Raw genomic sequence first — 19,539 nt, 5'->3', positions numbered from 1 at the left:
GGGGAGGTGATCTTGATTGAAAATTCTGAGCACGAGCATCGCACGCTTTCCGTCGGCAGTTTGAAGAGGTTACAGAAAGATTTATCAGGATCAGCATCTTGTGTTGGCAGCGTCGAATCGGCACCGGCTGCTCACTGGCTGCGCTGCGATGCCATCCCTTTCCGCTAATCCTAACCTTGTTAGAGCATGCAACTGCTAAGATCACTTGGACAGCAATAGTTTTCCACCACCACCTCACAGGCGAGTGCGTGAATACGACTATGACAAGTAACACTCAAGGCGATGGAATTTACGTTTGTTAAATTCTCATGCAAATCTACAGTATAAATCTAGCCTAAAACGAGCCACCAATTGAAACCACCTTCGTCCGCACCCAATGCGTAACGTCTGGCTCTATCGAAGAGGGGTCTATAGTGATTCGAGTACAGGTGGAGAAAGAAATAAAGAGGGAAAGAGAGAAAGTGGGTGGCGGCCTGTTTTACTCATCGTTTGATACGAAGGCGAGAAATCGTCTGTAAAGGTCATTGTTTGCTCTCTTTATGTCACTAATCTGAAACAAATGATCCCCACGCTCTGCTAGTGTATTTGATGTTTTTGTTGTTGCTGCTGTTGTTATTGTTGGTGGTGCTGTTGCTCTTGTTGTTGTTGTTGGCTCGGAGCTGAGCGACAAGCTCTGGAATGTCTCATGGTGTGAGGGCATCGATTTCCTTTTTTCTTCCGCCCCTTGTGTAGCGCTACCAACTTTGTATTTTTCGCCGTCTTCGGGTTGTAGAAAACATGTCAATGATTCTTACTAAAAATTACAGCGAACTTTTCGAAACGATTGAGAAGAAATATTTCGACCACCACTGACCAGAATAAAAAATTGTTGTTGCTTCCCTACTCTCCCTACTTTCTAGCACAGGGGGTCTCAGATCTCTTGCCAGTATTGGCGAGGGGGTCTGAGATTCCCCCAGACTCCCCTGATTTTAAGCACTTTCCTTACCCAAGATAAAACTGATATGGTACAATCTCTCATCTCAGTAGTTTGTCACAGATACCGTGTCCTCTCAAACTCATGCCACCGATTACGTGGGCTGTGGGCCGCTCCTTGTATATATGTATAACTGGTTTCCACATATTCACTCCGCTCTACCGCCTACAGAATAAATAAATAAATAAATAAATAAATAAATAAATAAATAAATAAATAAATAAATAAATAAATAAATAAATAAATAAATAAATGATCCGTTTTATTACCCTCAGGGCCGAATGCGACATTACGCAGTACCCCGGCGCTATTTAGGCGCTGAGTGGGGGCAGAAAAGGTGGGTGCACGTCAAGACGAATGCATTGAAATAACTAAATACTAGAAATAAACGCCCGCAATGGTGTCTCAGTGGCTTTGGAGTTCAGCGAGTGATCCCATGATAGCGGGTTCAATCCTGTGAGCGGCGACCGCATTTAGGTCGAGGCGAAATACAAAAACGCACGTGTACTCTGTAATGTCAGCGCCCGCTAAAGAACCCTATAGGTGGTCTAAGTTAAAGCGGAGCCATCTACTATGGCGTCCCTCGTAGTCCATGTCTCGGTTCGGGAAGCTAAACTATGCAAACTAACGAGAATTGAACATTCCCAATACTGAAAAACAACGGTGAAAAAAAATCAAAAGCAAGGGCAACCTTCATAGTCCGAAATGCAGAAGTTATTCGTACGAAACAGAGAAAGTTTTAAAAAAACGCAATTACTGCATTAGGTATACCACAGTTCTAGCTGAAGAAAAATTTATGCCAGGCTATATATACACCAACGCATGCCGTTCCAGAAAGGCTGTGAAGTCACGCTTTCGGCAACTAAGAGTTGGAGAACACGAATAAGTACTTTGTTGCTACTCGGCCAGCATCCCGAGTAAGAAGTGGCGTCCGCTGCATGGAAATCGGTTTGGCAGTGCGCTGCACCAAGAGTGTGCATATATAGTTCCGTCTGGTTGGAGCTCGCAATGTTTTATGCTATGGAACCTTTACACAAGACGATTGTCCTTACAAATGCTATTGCGGCACACACAAAGCACTTGCAGCGTTTTCCGTAGAATGTGCAAAAACTAGCAGTAATGTCCCTTTCCCGACAACTTCGGCGCTCTAAATGTAAGAATTGTTGACAATGTCGAGAATGAACACCATAAACAAAAAAAAATATTTCTAAAATAGTGAGCTTGGCAGCACGTGTCACACCATGCGGAGTCATGCAGACGAATTTTGTCACATGTAAAAATAATATTTTAGTCAGAGTTTCAAATGTCATGCCATCCCCTAATTCTGCAGCTTAATGAAAGTGTTCATGAATTTCTAAAGAACACTTTTTGAGGGATGCTTCTAAAAAAGGCTTATTTCTTCCACTGAATCCACATTTTCGGCCAATAACTAACCATTCCAGATGCGAAGTTCACGCTTCCTGGCGTTCCCTTAAAAAGAACCGATCGCAGCGCCATTTCTTCCCCCGCGGGTAACTTCATAAAGCTCCATGCATGCATGCACCCAGAGGGAACACAGGCCGATGTTTCGATCCTCTCGGGTAACCCTAAAGCGCAACGCCCGAAGGCGCTCGAGACGCGGGTTGCATGCGTGTTTCCGGCGTGTTCCCCGCATCGACGCCTTCCTTGTCGTCGCGTCTCGGTGGCGACGTGTCGACGTCCGAAGGCCAAGCGGTCGGTCACGAAGTCGATGTCTGCGTGCCCGAACGTTATGCAACCTGTGGCGTGCTCCGCGCACACCTCCCACCTCTTCGGAAACGTCACAGTCATCTTCGTTCAACCTGCACCTGCTGCCGTGCTGTGCACCAGTGCACTGCGTGACCAGTGGAGAGAAGGGGGCGGAGAGCTAAAGGGGGAGAGTGAGGGGGCATGACCTCGCAGGCTGTCATCGCAGAAACAATGCTGTTGCATACAGACAGGCTGGCGTAAGCGGTCTTGACAAGACGCTTGAGCAGCTTAATTATTAAAGAGGAGCGGACTCAAAAAGACCGTCCAAGGCTCCAGCTACCGTAACTAATTGAAATGTCCTGACTTAAGTAAACAGGTATTCAATTCGCACGTAATAACATTATTATAATAATATCGAGCAACGGCACATCAACAACACGACACCTATCTATTGCCTCTGGACCTTAGTACTTTTATTAAACCGCAGAATGTGAGCGGTGATTAGAAAAAGAGCAACAATTCAGGACAAAAGCATTTTTGAACGGGTTTAGTTTTTGAGCGCTTTTTTTTCATATGTTGTAAGATTTCACTGTAACAATCAATAACCCCCTATCTCCCGTCGGCAGGCTTGAATTTTTTTTTTTTTTTTGCTGTTAACGTTTTTGCTGACGTCAAAGACGTTCACATGGTTTCCTATGGCAGCCTTAACTGGTCGGGGCGAGTGATGGAAATAATCTGAAAGAAAGATTTTGCTACATATCGGAAGAATGAACCAGTACGTTCAATATTTCTATATCAGTACCTTACAATATTCCAATATCGAAAACTTTTGTCCGTGTATGTTGGGCATGGTAAAACAAACTGTGAAGCTACGATCAGCACAGAGGACGTCTTATTCCGTTTTACAGGGAACAAGCCTGCATTACTGTGGGCGTTGATTTTTATAAAGCGTGACCAGTTCCATCACGTTTCTAAGAATTGCTTCTCCTCTTAATCGATTGAAGCTTTTGCGTCCCCTCGCGTGATATTCACAACATAATACAGCGAGAAAAACTGCTTGATAATTCGCACGAACGCCAACAAGCACAGTGATGTGTTCAAATCCATTCGCCAACCTTTCGCAGCGCAACGTCGACGGGAAGCGCAGCATCATCATCTCTCTCTTAGAAAGAAAAAATATTGCAGGGAAAAAGGGCCTCGCGCAACTTACGGCACGATGCGGATTACGAAAACAGACAGAAACAATGTGCGCCTTGTCAAAGCATTCCCACCGAATTCAAAACAGGTACGCTTGTCCCGCTTCAGCTACCCGCATGCTAAAGCATGCGAATAGGATATGATTAAAATGCTGCAAAAAGAAAAAAGAAACAGTGCTTCGCTGACGGCCGCCCCTTCGTAAACACTGGTGTTCCGCATTCAGCTGTACAGCTCGGGTTGCTGCCACCGCGACAAAAGATAGCGCTACTGTGGACGAACAAAAGAGGGCGCCACAATCGTTAGTCTTGCTCGAAATTATGCAGGCGTGCGTGTCTTCACTCGCGTGACGGTTCAAGGATTCGAGGGCGTCTTCATCACGTCGCGCTGACAGGGGGCCAGCGTGCGAGCACGGGGGTGAGCCACCACTTACATGCTAATCGCTGGAAGCGGCACGCTCGCCTGGGCGCGTGGCGTCCTCGCACGCGTCAGCACTGCTTGACCCGCTGCTGGTCGGAAGGGGAATAAAACGCTGCAGCCTATGACCCGCCAGGCGAAAATGGACGACGGAAGCGAGGCCGAGACATTTCCAGCGTGGTCTGGTATATACAATGGAAGCTCGTTAATTCGAAGTCGCCTAATTCGAAGTGCCGCTTCATTCGAACGGGTGTTTGGTGACGTCAACGTCAGGGGTATTAAAGGAGCACAGAGGGCGAAAAGAAATTGCCCTGTATCGATGGGGTACCGCGTTCTATTCACGTAGAGGCCACTGTGGCCTTAAACGAAGGTCTTATAAGCTAAAAAGGAAAAAAAAAAGAAATACAAGTGTCGCCCTCTCCGGCTGATTTTACAAGTAAAATGCGTGCATCTGCACCGTTTTCAGGTTGCGGGCCTCAGAGGCTACGTTACACGACCACCTTCAAAACGATGGTAGCCCGTCCCTCTCGGTAATGACGTCACGAGCATGAATCGACTGGCGGGAAGATTTTTAAATCAAAATTTCTCGGTGATAAATCCGGTCTTTCGCTGCAGGAAAAACGGGAACGCTGCCGAAAAGAACCGGAGAATCTACTTTTACCGAAAAATAAAATTGGATGGAGTGGTCTTTAGTGTTAATTCAAAAAGGTCCCCCTAATTCATTAACTCTAAATTATTAGCATAGTTACCTTCCATTCTGACTTCAAATTATTCTGTGTCGAGTGTACAACGTTGTAAGGTCTTCCTGCTAGGTTCACGGTGTCGTCAAAACAAGGCATGTATTCGTTTTCTCATATGAAGTCGAAAATAAACCTTTAAAATCAGTCCAAAAATACAAGTACCTCGGTGTTGTCATCTCCTCTGACCTGAAATGGGATAATCATGTAGAATATATATCGTCAAAAGCACTTTCCGCACTCTCTTATCTAAAGCGATCAATACCGACTACCTCTCCCGACACCAAGCTACTGGCATACCGTTCCCTTGTCCTTCCTGTGCTCGAGTACAACATCCTGTGTTGGTTTCCGCACACACAGAAATGCATAAATGAGTTAGAAAGCGTCCATCGGAAAGCAGTAAGGTTTATTTTTAACAAATATAAACGTAATGACTCTCCAACTGAACTCTTAAACAAGGCAAATCTCTCCACTATTAGTAACCGCGCCCGGATCTCGCGCCTTAAATTCGTCTTTCTCCTCTTAAACGGTGCTCTTAAAATAGATTCTGAACGCTACTTAGTTCCTCACCAAAACGCAATACCAGAACGAAACACTCACAGCATTTAACATAGTATAAATTCAATACTGACACCTTTCGTTATTCATTTTTTTTCCCCAAGCGATTAGGGAATGGAATATGTTACCTGCAAATGTTGTTAGCTCTGAATCTCTGAGTAGTTTTCTTTGTCACCTGTCATAATTGTTTATTTGAACTTTTTAGTGAGGCTTTGCTTGTACTTTTTCGAAAAATATTTTTTCACACTGTGCTTTATTTTGTATTTAATACTGCGTCTTCCATTTCGAAACTGTCTCCCATGATTATCCCTTTTACAATGTTATTTCAGTTGTGTGAACCTTCTTTGTGAGTTTTTTTGTGACGTACCTAAAAAATAAACGAAAACAAACATGTACCCATTCCTGCAACAGCCTCGAAAGAGGCTAGCAGTATGTTCCGGTTGGTTGGTTTCTAGGGTTTAACGTCCCAAAGCGACTAAGGCTATGAAAGACGCCGTAGTGAAGGGCTCCGGAAATTTCGACCACCTGGGGTTCTTTAACGTGCACTGACATCGCACAGTACACGGGCCTCTAGAATTTCTCCTCCAAAGAAATTCCAGCCGCCGCGGCCGGGATCGAACCCGCGTCTTTTGGGTCAGCAGCCGAGTACCATAGCCACTGAGCCACCGCGGCGGCAGTATGTTCCAAATGAAATAAAATGTAGCAGACAAAAGGTACACACACTTATCCAGGTGTTCTTATGTACGTGCCTTAGATTCGTCATATTCCCAAATCGGAAGCAAGAAACTAAACCTCCTTCATATCCAAAATTATCGTTTGACCCAAAGGCAGTCTAGGCATACTTCTTTATTGTCTAAAGCAATATCCTGCCCGAAAGAAAGCCGGGCGTTACGGTCTTTTAACCAATATCCCTGAAGAGAAAACTGTACATCAGCTATGGGGCAGAAACATGAGGGCTAACGAAAAGAGTTCAGCGTAAGTTAAGGACAACGCAGCGAGCTATGGAAAGGAAAATGTTAGGCGTAACGTTAAGAAATCGGAAGCGGTAGGAGTGGGTGAGGGAACAAACGCAGGTTATTGACATCCTAGCCGAAATCAAGAGGAAGAAATGGGTTTGGGCAGGGCATGTAATGCCGATGGTATTTAAGGGTAACGGAGTGGATTCCGAGAGAAGGCAAATGTAGCAGGGGGTGGGTGAGATTAAGTTTACGGGGATACGGTAGTCACAGTCGGCCAAGGACAGGGTTAACTGGAGAAACATGGGAGAGGCCTTTGCCCTGCAGTGGGCGTAGCCAGGCTGATGATGATGATGAAATGTTGAAAACGGTGTCACGTGGGCCGAGTAATACTTTCCCCAGTCCGCGTAGTTGTGGAATCTATGCTCCTCCCAGCGAACGAAATGACATCATAACGAAAGAAAATGACGCAGAATAGGGCACGAATAAACACGTAGCCACAAATCACAGTATTTTTTTTTTACTCATTCGAAATAACTAACCGAGGATGGCAGTAAGAAAGCAGTGCCGTAACACAGCGCAGCGCTTGTGAAAGGCGACAGCGTAGCGTAGGCTTTCGCTCAGCGCGGGAAGGGCCGAGAAATCAACAGAGAAGCAACAGCGATAATTGTTATCTGCATGCGTCTACGGTAACGTTCGTTTCACTTTTTTTTTTCTTTAACCAGTCCAACGTGTGTGCTTAAAGAAAGGGGCTCGCCCGCGTTTGCTTTGAGCAGTTTCTCCCAAATCAAAGAGCATAGCAGTGCCGGCCGCACACAAACGATGATAGCTGAGTTTCCGCAACGGCACGTAAAGGGCGCGTCAAGAGTTCTGAGGCCACAGGGTCTACTTTTAAGGAATATACTTTGCATTTTAAGCCACTTACGATGCTAGTAAGACTCGCGAGAATGATAGTTTTCCCACCTCTTACAGAGATTTTGAAGTTCGGTCGTCTCGTAGATTCCCCGCTACACGGTTGAAAAGCAAGCCCTAGCTGTGGCCTCAGAACTTTTGGCGCACCCAGTACATACCTCTAAGGATGTATCGGCTTATTGCAATTTGTCTTGTTCACTCCGAGTGTCCAATAAGCAGCTGGTGGTGTTCTCGCATTTACGCCTAGAATATATGCTACACATGTAAATAACTTCGAGCGCGCGTGGTAAGTTATACCCAATTGAACGCCAGCAATATATGTTCCTTCCCCTCTCATTTGGGTTCCATGAGGCATTTTTTTTTTATCACAGGAAGCAACAACAACTAACTCAGCAAAAGTGCAGCAGACTTTTGGCGCAATATCCTTGCTGCGCTTTGTGAGAACAAGTCTATAGGGTTCCTCTTAAAGCAAATAATTACTCAAGCTGTGACCACCACCTCAGGACGGCAGCCCTGGACTGAGGACCTCACCCGTCTTCGACACCTCTTTACCTCTGGGTCAATAAATGTTTTCACCACCATCACTATCAAATACGCACGCCTGCCCCTTCTCCCAGGCAAAGAAAAAAAAACTTTATGCAAGCCTGTATACCGCAACATAACTAAACGCGCAAAGTCTTAGCAGATGCCTACACAACGTAACTTAACGCAGTTTTTCGCGTATGCACGTAAAATAGGGAAGCAGATAAGCCACGTCTCCCTCGCGGGACGTTGGCCCTGCTCATATCGAAAGAAGCACGTGGAGGATTCCGAGCGAAAGCGAGTCTCCCGACTCTACCGACGCCGTGTCGGTAAACACCAGAAACCACGTCGACTCAGCCGGAGGTCGGGTCTTCCGACGCTCTCTTCCCTGCAGGAATATCTGCGAAAGCGCTGACAGCAAGAGAAAATATGATCCACAGCCGGAGTCAAGGCAGAGGAACCCAAGACCAAAAAAGAAACAAAAAGAGAAAAACGCAGAAGTGTGAGCTCGAAGCGAAGACACGTTCGCATGTCTGCGTCGGAGAAAAACAGTCCTCAGAGCCACGGGGCATCTTCCTGGGGAGTCGAGCGGCGCAAGGACCGACGTGGCGATCGCCGGCTGGCCTTGCGGTGATAGCGAAGACAGCCACCAAAAAGCGGTAGCAACGGTACCTCCTGGCGTGTGCGTGGGAAAGACGGCGGGGGAGAAGCGTTCGAGAGGTCGGCTCGCTCCAATAACCGCTGCCCCTGACCGCGTACAAACGCTCGGACCGACCGGACATCGTCCCATCGCTCGAGACCACCGTTGTCGATCGCCCTAAAGAGTGAACGGCGGAGGTCCGGACATCTCCGGCCGCGACTCGTTTACATTTTCGCCTCTTGGGCAAGGGCGCAAGCAGCAGGGGTGATCCGTTTCTTCGCCATTCGGAGTAGGTTTCACAGTTCCGCCTCTCCCGACTGCGTAAGCGAGGTCCGTTTTCCAATATTCTTTCGAAGTGGTCGAACAGCTTTTCTGGCGTGAGTAAGCCGAGAGATCCGCGTGACGACGCCGTCCGACGTGGTTGTACGTGTGGTGTGAGTGGTGATTGCGAGACTCGGTTCTATTTTCTTCCATTGAATCCGGCCCGAGCATTATTGCCGCGGTTTCTCTTTCGTAGCAACAAGGACGCCAAAAGCAGCGACCAAACGGATATCGGGTGAGACGACGCCAAAAGGAGCGTACGCCAAGGAGGTTCATCGGCTCGGAGGATTTGTCAACGCAGTGAGACCGTTTTAAGGCGGTCGTGTGTGCTTGCAGCGGTTGTGCATTGCCCGAAAGACGTGCGCTTACTTTATGTTAGTACACGCCGTTTAACAAAACTTCTAGAGACATCAGAGAAATTCGAGCCCTCAAGAATTTGTGGTGAGCTCCATCGAAGGAGGTTCGAAGTACCTTGAAAACCCTGCACTACCAGAGCTTCTAAGGATTTTTTTTTTACTTCTTGGTTGGGATCTTCATGTGGGCGTGAACTTCGCAAGGTCGTCTGAGCAGTCAATGGTTTGCAGTGAACAATGCATCGCGCCCTGGCACATCGGTGGGCTTTAACACATTGAAAGAAGACCGGAATCAAGGAGGTGAGCGCTGGTTTTCATTGGTCATCGTCCAACGAAGAGGATGTATTTTGTGCTCACACAAAAAGAATATTTTCGGTAGACGCAGACAAACTTTTGCAAAAACTATTCCTTTTTGTTTTGTTTGTTTGCAGTATTGGCAAAAGTTCAGGTCGGAAAGGCGCTCTTCTTGAGTGGGAACAAAGGCGTTCTCTTGAATGGAAGAATTTATCGGCTCGGTTTCGAGAAACAACAAACATCCTTCCCGGTGTTACGGCACTAAAATAGGACCTGTACTGTGTTAAATGCTACTTGAAGTTCACACAGCCTGCTGAAACCTTAATGCTTAAAAACACTGGTGGGTCCTTTGTGCAGGTAGAATTTGCTCCGAATAGAAAATACCAAAAACAAGGCTGCTTCTGTGAACAGCTTGTATTTATCTAAAGCCGCAGTTGATTAAACTGTCGAAACTTGAAAACTTCGCACGCAGTGAAGCAAGAAACTTGCCTTCGTCGCTGAAGAACCTCGAATCTTTCGCCGACTCGACGAAGAGAGAAAATCCAGCTTCGACAGGAAAACAGCCCGCGGACCAAACGGTACTCGGTCACGATATTGAAGTCTCGAAGAAACTGCGGCGGCGTTGCGCTGTGACAAACTCCGAGGGCTGGCAGCAGCAAGGGTGAAGCAAGAGCTACACGCACAAGCCAAGGACCAATCGGCACGGATATGTGGGCCACGACGCGAAGGTAAGAGAGGCGAGAAAGTTTTTATTCCTCTTCCTGCATTTTGCTTTTCCTCTTTCCGCACCGCCGGCCGTAATGTGTATACTTAAAAAGCACCGCCCCCCCCTCCCCCAAACAGCGCTTTCGAGTGCATATTATGGTGATCTGGTTTCTTGTTCTATTTCTCCTTTTATTTTTTTTTTCCTGCCTGAGACTCCTTAGAAGCTTTTAGTTTGCTTTCTTTTTTCCCCTCTGCCGAACTTTCTCCACTGGACACGCTTCCGTGCGCAAGATGTTGAGCCTAGTGCCCCGGTTCCTAGCTTCGTCTTCCGTTTCGAGGCGCCGTTTCGTAATTCGCCTGTCACGCAGTATCGTGCGTAACTGCTCAACATGCATTATGCGCGAAGACATCGGGAGTGGTCTCAATTTGCTTGGAATGGCTGTCTGTTACCTTTTTGTTTGTTATCTTTCTGCTGTATCTGTTATTAGATGCACAGAGCGTAATGCGAACTGGTTATGGAGGAATGAAATGTGCGGTAACTGTCTTACTCAAAGTGAACACCTCAACCGCGCCGTAATGGTAGGGATGAAAGAGGAGTGAAAGAAGGAAGAGAGAAAGAGGGCGACGTTGTAAAGGGTCCCTAATAAATGTTGTCTGCTATCTGTATCCGTTATCTGATGCACAGAGCGCAATACGAACTGGTTATGGACGAATGAAATGTGTGGTGACTGTCTTACTCAAAGTGAACATCTCAACCGCACCGTAATGGTAGGGATGAAAGAGGAGTGAAAGAAGGAAAAGAGAAAGAGGGCGACGTTGTAAAGGGTTCCTAATAAATGTTCTCTACTATCTGTATCCGTTATCTGATGCACAGAGCGCAATACGAACTGGTTATGGAGAAATGAAACGGGTGGTAACTGTCTTACTGAAAGTGAACACCTCAACCGCACCGTAATGGTAGGGATGAAAGAGGAGTGAACGAAGGAAAAGAGAAAGAGGGCGACGTTGTAAGGGGTTCCTATTAAATGTTGTCTGCTATCTGTATCCGTTATCTGATGCACAGAGCGCAATACGAACTGGTTATGGAGAAATGAAACGGGTGGTAACTGTCTTACTGAAAGTGAACACCTCAACCGTGCCGTGAGGGTAGGGATGAAAGAGGAGTGAACGAAGGAAAAGAGAAAGAGGGCGACGTTGTAAGGGGTTCCTATTAAATGTTGTCTGCTATCTGTATCCGTTATCTGATGCACAGAGCGCAATACGAACTGGTTATGGAGAAATGAAACGGGTGGTAACTGTCTTACTGAAAGTGAACACCTCAACCGTGCCGTGAGGGTAGGGATGAAAGAGGAGTGAAAGAATGGAAAAGAGAAAGAGGGTGACGTTGTAAAGGGTTCCTATTAAATGTTCACCGTCTGGCGTTCTTTAAAGGGGCGCTGAGGACAAATAGAAGTTGGCTCGAATCGATAGGATACAGGGTTTTAGTCACAAAGAGAGATATCGGAAAGGTATACTTATCTCTGCAGTTATGATCCTTGAACTTGAGAACTCTAGATTAGGAAACGCTTCTTCACTAAACCATGCGAAAAATGTGCGCGGTTTTAGTTTCACTGGTAAGCTATTCTCAGTTTTGGTAACTATAAATTTAAGTAGCCAATTACCATAGACATTGTTCGTTGGGGCAGACTGAAGTTATCGGTCATAGCATAACTCTTGGCACGGAATGAACAGTAGAATAAATATTCATGAAGAGAATGATTGTTTTTCGGGAAAATGTCACGGCAATATGCTGACTTTAATTCATGTAGCTTGTCAAAGGGCAATACCTGCAATGTAGGAAGCAAAACATTGCTTGTCTGATCATAGCATGCGTATTTGAGCGTTCACAAAGCTCGCTTTCAAACTTCACCAGTGGCTCAAGATACGTGGTGCAAGTCCACCCCTGAGAATCTTTTCAATAAATAGTAATTAGTAGACGCAAAATGAAAAATCCGTGCCATCTTATCATCAAAGTAATTTCTTGCTTTTATCAGTGCGCGACAGCCAGAAGATAGCTTCGCGTAGATTGAGTTGGCATGCGCTTGACAATCCAAGTGGTTATCTATTATGTCAAGGTATTTCCCTGAGCCAACCTTTTCAAGCTGACAGTTGTTTCTTTTTATTTTTATGTTAGGTTCATGGGTCTTCTGGCGGCAATGAATTACCCTGTATTTTGTTTTGTTTTTTTTTTCATTCACACTTAGTTTTCTTTGCCTAAGCCAGTGATACATGTTGGATATTTCTTCATCGGCTTTCGCCTCAATTTCTTCGGTGGTGCCTCCTGGGACTACTGTAGAGCTATGTCGTCGTTGTACATGATTAGGAATGCTGATTTGAATGCCTAGTGATAAATGATTTATATACAATGAAAAACATAGCTGCCGACCGCTGAGGTACTTCTGTATGTACTAGTTGGGGGGATGGCACGTCATTAATAACTGAAGCTACCCGGCGGCGCTGTCTGATGTAGCTTGAGAAGAGTTCAAAAGCTTTGCCATAAAAGCCATACTGCTTTAATTTGTTTTATAGGATGCAGTGATCACTGGTGCCGAATGTTTACGCAGATAAAAGAAAATAGAAAGCAATTTTTTTTCTGTTATTTAGCACGGATGATCAGTTGTGCGGGAATCATTGATTTTTTTTTTGTTAACAACACGCTAACAGCATCAATTAACGCTAAATACTGGCATGAAAACGATCTGAACATGCTGTTATGCCGCTGTTCTTAACCCCTTCTCCTAATGCAAAAGAGCACAGAAGCTTATACCTCTCCGTGCGTAATACTCTGACGGATAACTTCTCAACTCGGTCCTAAAATTCACCCATTGGCTGGAGCGAAATGACTTCACCTGACACAATAATCCCATTGGATGGAGGAAAGTGACGTCACCAGACAGGAAGTGACGTCGCTTCCGGTAAAGGCATCAGCAGCTACAAATGCTATCGCACTGCCAATACATAACATAATTAGGCGCCCCTGTGATCTTTCTCGCTTTCCGGGACATGCAGGTATTGTGGCGTGTGTGCACTGGTGGTCGTGGCTTCGTTAGTTGTGCTGCCTCCATACAGCAGCGGACATCTCCAACGGGACTTTTACTCCTCGGTGTCGAACCTGCTCAGCTTAGTGCAGTACGAGCAAGAAGTGAGGCTCATGCTTCTCGCCTACGCGGAACGCCTCAAGTCACTGCAGTCGAGCATCCTAAGGTGAGCAGCATCCGGCAGGGTCAGTGTACAGAGGATTAAGAACAGATCAGGAAAGAACCAAGAGAAATAACAAAGGGAAAGCAGGGATATATTAATAGGACATGACACACATTTTACTACACAGCATGTTATCAGCCCTGAAGGCATGCAAGGCGCTGTTCCTGTTTCTGGGGGTATCGGGCCTAAGCCAGAAGTTGTGACTTTGCCGTACGGACTTCCTTGGTCTTTACATCAACCCACTATTTCCCCTTTGTAATCATCTTCCCTTAACCCAATGCAGGGTAGCCAACCGGAGCAGTCTTCTGGTTAACCTCCCTACCTTCCCTCTTTCTACCTCCCTATACATATGACAAGACGGCAGTGAAAGGCAAAAAGAATAGGATGAAATTTTAGCGCAGTTGTGATGCAATGACAATTTAGTTCGCCTCGTACTTGGCTGTGCTCATGGGCCCGTTGCGGCCATTAAAAACAAAGAACATTCACAGTGTGAAGACGAACTTAAAGGAATTGGCTGGGGCTGGGGTGTAATGTGGAAAAGGGATAAAAGGTATCGCTTGCGAGCGTTTTCAGAGGGAAGTATATAGGTTGCCCTTCTTTTCGGAATACGTATACGGAAGCTTGACGAGCACACTGTGCACACGCAGTTTTGTGGAGGCGAGGCAGCCGTACCACGACCTGCGGACTCAATCCGAAGTGTCCGACTACCTGAAGCATCCCGTCCACGCCTTCCATTTCACCAAGAGGATGATCGTCGACCTGGGGTTCATCGAGGCGCAGATACAACAGCTGCACGCCTCTGGTGAGGAGACCGGTGGGATTCGGTACACCTTGACATATATAGTTCCTCCGAGGTGAACTCTTAGCCGCTTACCTTGCTTATAATGAAATAAGGAAAAAAATGTGCTTTGCCGCTGGAGACTGCCCTGCCGAGAGAAAGTGACTCAACTACCGAGGGCGGCTAAGTGCAATAACTACCTTATTCGAAAATTAACCGTGTGCCACGCCAAAATTCAGGTTCAAAAGACGGTGAACAAGTTCCCCTGTAGCCTGCATTGAAACTTGGGGCCATGTTCCGAAAAAAAATCTCAAAAGCGTGCTAACAATAGAATTGTTCCATATTTTATCCGTGGGCGAAGAGTCGCGTATTTTTTGTCTTCCCTTGCTAATAGCTTAATACGGACGCCAGCACTGCCGCTTACGCCGTGTTGTGTAATACAGGAAATGTTTCTCCACCCTGCCCCGAGACTACTCTTGTACACGCCTTGTACACGGAAACTAACCGATTACAATTCACTGATCTGTTCTGTTGCAGTTCATACCCTGTTAATTTTCACCAGCAGATGTTTTTCGAAGTCTCCGTCGGTATTTTTTTAGACGTTTCCCTGTGGACAAATAATCCATGCCACTGAAGACCCTCTCGGTTTACGCGCTGACAAAGGGTCATGTTCTAATTTACGAAAACGTAGCGCACCAGATCGTAGCTACGCAAACGTCGCACCCCGTTATTCAGGATCCCAAGCCCAAGCTTACTGTAGACATGACATTTCGCAGTGCCGTCGTGGCGAAATGCGAGCCACGGAAGATGGGGCTATAAGTAAATGCAGGAAGCTCGGGTTTGCATGTCCTGACATTCTTGCGCACATGGCTGCTCCACAGCCTCTCCATTTTCACTCTATCACGAAGGAAACTTCCGCGATGGACCAGTGTTTGCCAGACTTTCAGACTCACCAACCTGCATCGGTTGCATCGGTCAAGTTCACGAAGTTTAATTGCAGTTTTTTTTTCGAATTCATCGGTAATGCCACCCACTCGGAGGTACTGCTTCAGGCAGCCGCTTCTCTTGGCGCAGACCCCCTGCAGAACCTGACTGCGATGCGCGTCAATCGGTTGCTGCCCTGGGACGAGGACTTCAACGGCATCGCCGCGTCCCTGGTGCGGTTGCAGGACACCTACCTGCTCGACATGAACGACCTGGTCGCCGGCCACCTGACCACCACGCACGGGCCGCGAAACAGCACGGTGCCCGGTCGCGTTCCGCTCACTGGTGAGCCTGCATAAGTGGTGGCAACGCCTCATTGCCACCGTGCCACCGAATCCCAAATGCGCACTGAATCCGACAGTCAGATAATTTTAGACTGAACTGCCAAAATGAGACGCTGAGGACAAACGAAGGGACATGCGCTAACTTGTGGTGTCTTAGTGTGTCATCTTTTAGCGCTTTGGTCTTCGCATTGAAGGCGCTACATCGTATACTCTCGATTCATACAGCAGTTTGATATTCTTGCCTTGCAAGCGAAAGAAAATTATTTATGTTGATATTTTTTTTTATTTTCGTCAAGCCGACACGACATGCCTGCTTGTTCTTGTTTTTCTCTCCATTCTTATCCTTCTTATCCAATTGCTACTCATGTGAACGGCATTAAACTACGTGCCGTGCCTGGCCAAACTCGCCGCCTGTCCTTCCTCTGTTTCTCTCTCTTTCTGTTGCGCTGTTTGCAGTTAATTCAGGATATACTACTGAGCTTAACTTCGTACACATGAACTAAACATTCACGCCATTCCACCATGATTAACTTTATACAGATATACTAATCATTTACATCATACCCCCAAGCTGAACTTTGTACATATTGTCAAATCATCCTAGCGGTACCACCAAGCTAAGCTTTGTGCTTATGGTTAGATCATTCACTCCATAGCACCAAGCTTAACTTTGTACACATGGTAAAATCATTAACGTCATAAGACCAGGCTCAACTCTGTACACGTGGACAAAATATTCAAGCTATATCAGCGAGCTTACCTTCGTATTTATGGACTAATCATTCACGCCATATCACCAGGGCTAACTTTGTTCACACGGACTAATCATTGTCATCATACCATCAAACTTAACTTTACACTCATGATAAACTACTGACCCTTTGCGCACAGTACAATTCAATCGCGAATAGCAACATCCGTATATAGTCTTGAATTTCTTCATGATCCTTAATGACGACTAAGTATTGTAAAGTGCGTGTGGTTTTCTGCAGCACATAAAACGAGAATTTGCCTCGTCTCAAAAGCAGCGGGCAAATAAGCCTAATGCAACAGCCAAAATGTGGAAATCCATCTGACAGTTCTTCCCACGCAGCTCGGGACTGCTACTTCATGGGCCAAGTTGCCGTGCACAACGGCTTCTACGACCGAGCAGTGGAGTGGGTGGAGCGAGCCGTAGACAAGACGAGCCAAGAGAAGCCGCCATCCATATCCAAAGAAGAACTCTCGCCCTACCTAGACGCACTTATCAAAAAGGTGCGCTCCGAATGTTAAAGCGCCGCTGAGCACGCCAGCTCCGAATTGCTTTCTGTTAACACTAGCAAAGTTCAGATTATGTAGGAGTTGATCCATAAGCAAGTTGTTTAGCAGAACATTTAAGCAAGCGGTCTGTCGTGTGATGTCCATTGCGTGCTACACCTGGAGCAGGTTCTAACCTTGTTCCACAACTCTCTCTTTTTCTCGGTAACTGCAGCATGACGACGTGCTGGACTCAATGGGAAAAGCTGGTGAGCTGTTTTTCGTTTTGGTTTGTTCGTCTGTTTGTTTTTGTTTTTAGATTGTCTTTCAATGCTCATTTCCTAATATGGTTTATAATAACTACTAGATGCTTTAGTTTTAATCCTCCTCTCATTAGTTCGCTTCTACAATTCCTTGGCTGTGCGCATCCCTCGCAACAGCCGAAAGAACAGGGCCGGTGCCAGAAATTAAATAAAATGAAAGCAAACTTTATTTTGCCCTCAAGGAGAAAAGGGGGTGACGGGTAAAAGCCGCATAACTGCGGCTTGACAAAGAAAGGCCCCTCTCTGTGTACAGTTCGGCAGTAGTTCTAGTGCAATGCAAGAAACGAGATTTAGTATGCCGGGTTAAAATTTTCACACTTCAGTTCTTAGACCCAAGTTAGTACTTTAGAGAACAAAATACCTCAGATAAAAGCACATCCAGTTTGAAGTACTTTAGACGTACTGTCAATCTGAAGCAAGTTAGGTTCTAAACATAATAAATTGAAAACACATTCAGTTTGAAAAAAAAGGTGCGTTATCCAAACATGTTGCAGCGAAGGAAATTATCCGGCTTGGTGAAATAGTACTCTACACCAAGGAAATTTTTATTTTGTGCGCCTTATGTTGTAAGGGGAACAATCCAAACGGCGGCTACGATCCGTAGCTAAACCTCAGGCTGAGATACACAATCGCACTAACATCAGCGGCTTGTCACTGCAATCCCGAAGGTAGAACGCATGATTCAAACGCACGTGTACACTCAGGATAGATAAAGCAAGTGAAGAAACCGTGGTGCTGTCTTTTATCTGCTCAAATCGCACAAGGCCAGCACTGGCAGACCTACGGAGTGCCCGTGAGCCAGCGGAACAAGAAGGCTCTGCAGTTCCGGACCAAGCTGTTCGACGAGAAGCTCACTTCCGCCCAGGAAACGCATAACTACAAGAGGCTGTGCCGGGGAGAACAGCTCAGGGTGAGAAAACCTTCCGAAAACGAGTCAAGCAAACATAAACAGAACAAATGAATGACTAGATGAATTAAATATGTAAAGATACCAATATCTCATACGATAACCTTAAACTACAAATCATAAGAGTATAGTTACTTTTTCCTCTTGCTTACCGCCGATTCGCAAAAGAAACGGCTAAGCTAAACATTACCTTTGGGCCACATCACGTGCGACCTCTTCTGTATGTATGTACATGTTTACTTGCAAAGTCTACTCTTGACAGGAAAAAAATATCGCAGTTGTAAATTTCAAGGGCGCTATATGTGAACTGATGCTTTACATATATAGTCACATATACAAGTATGTTAGCTACAGTGCTGCTCCATTCTAAAAAATTTTAGGGTGCAAAGTTTCGCAATAAGGGAATCTTCACGGATTTTCAAACAGTTTTAAATACCTACAATCTCTTTTTTTTTTACAAAGTGTTGAACTTTGCAAGTTTCTGCAGGAAAAAAGAGCCATAAATATGCATTTGGAGGAAACATTAAGGCGATTTTCGGTTGAGGGTTGGATTCCACACTAATGAAAGTGTCTATATAGTCAATAGACTTCTTATAGACTATATTGCCTTCCTGTAGATATTTCCTTTAACCTATTCATGGTCTAACGACTGTCTATAGAAAAAGTCGACTAAAAGTATATAGCCATAAATCCATGATTTTCTATAGGCTGTCAGTAAGGTTTTTTACTGCCTAAAAACTATTCTATAAGATTTGCCTATAGAAAATTTATAGATTTTATAGACAGAAGTCTATGAAAAGTGTGCAGACTGTCTAAAGAAATTTTGTAGGGGCTGCAGCCTTTTCCTTATTGTAAACATTTGTTTAACTGCTGTTATGCCACGTGACCAGCGATTAACCATTCCCACCGGCTGCCCGCAGACGCCCAAGATGGACAGCCAGCTCCGGTGTCGGTACTTCCACGGCCGCGACGGCTTTTTCCGACTGCAGCCGGTGAAGATCGAGGAGGCCAGCCTGAGTCCCTACATCATCATCTTCCACGACATCATCAGGGACCGGGACATCAACGACCTGCTCGCGTTCGCCACGCCACGGGTGAGCGACGCCCAAATATGGCAACTTGGAGAATGCCGCAAGATCTGTCCCACAACTCGATCGCACTCCCTTCCCCTCACATAGTGGTTACGAAACGCAAAAACACATCCGTGTGCTGTGCGATGTCAGTGCATGTTTAAGATCCCCAGCTGGTGAAAAAAAATTGGCCGTGGTTTAGCTCTGGTCAACCCTAGTTGAATTGCGAAAGCAATTGAGCGCGTTTTCTCTTCCCCGCTTCGTTCTTTCGCTGTTGCTTCTCTTTCGCGCTCTCCATAACGACTAGAATCATCTACCCCAGCGGAGCACATCTGGTGGAGCGAGCGGCGACGGCAGCGGCGTCGACGGCGGCGCCATCTGTTGGAGCGTGGCTGCGGCGTTGCTAGGCAACGGCGGCTCAAGGCCGT

General features: G+C 46.0%; 2 protein-coding genes across 3 annotated transcripts in view; one reads left to right on the top strand and one right to left on the bottom strand.

Annotated features, from left to right (window-relative positions):
- LOC149335834 (prolyl 4-hydroxylase subunit alpha-2-like) overlaps nt 1–10,286 on the bottom strand; it is a 191,192-nt gene extending 180,906 nt beyond the window's left edge. Inside the window, exon 1 of the mRNA XM_089552398.1 lies at nt 10,074–10,286. The gene's annotated coding sequence lies outside the window, so the exon portion shown is untranslated. The remainder of the gene's footprint in view (nt 1–10,073) is intronic.
- The window catches only part of LOC149335833 (prolyl 4-hydroxylase subunit alpha-2-like), a 36,362-nt gene continuing 25,623 nt past the window's right edge, over nt 8,801–19,539 (top strand). Inside the window, exons 1-9 of one of the 2 annotated variants that reach the window (XM_089552401.1) lie at nt 8,801–9,590; nt 10,057–10,312; nt 13,338–13,532; nt 14,177–14,331; nt 15,382–15,576; nt 16,669–16,829; nt 17,047–17,080; nt 17,899–18,044; nt 18,962–19,135. In XM_089552401.1, coding sequence (XP_089408527.1) covers nt 10,293–10,312; nt 13,338–13,532; nt 14,177–14,331; nt 15,382–15,576; nt 16,669–16,829; nt 17,047–17,080; nt 17,899–18,044; nt 18,962–19,135 — 1,080 coding nt within the window. In that variant the 5' untranslated portion in view covers nt 8,801–9,590; nt 10,057–10,292. The remainder of the gene's footprint in view (nt 9,591–10,056; nt 10,313–13,337; nt 13,533–14,176; nt 14,332–15,381; nt 15,577–16,668; nt 16,830–17,046; nt 17,081–17,898; nt 18,045–18,961; nt 19,136–19,539) is intronic. The other variant, XM_089552400.1, reaches the window with a different exon arrangement.

The sequence above is a fragment of the Amblyomma mixtum genome, chromosome 7 (assembly GCF_055824585.1).
Source record: "Amblyomma mixtum isolate Tamu chromosome 7, ASM5582458v1, whole genome shotgun sequence".
NCBI classification, from domain to species: domain Eukaryota; kingdom Metazoa; phylum Arthropoda; class Arachnida; order Ixodida; family Ixodidae; genus Amblyomma; species Amblyomma mixtum.
The sequence above is the reverse complement of the archived record's forward strand: the minus strand, read 5'-3'. Positions and strand labels throughout refer to the sequence as shown.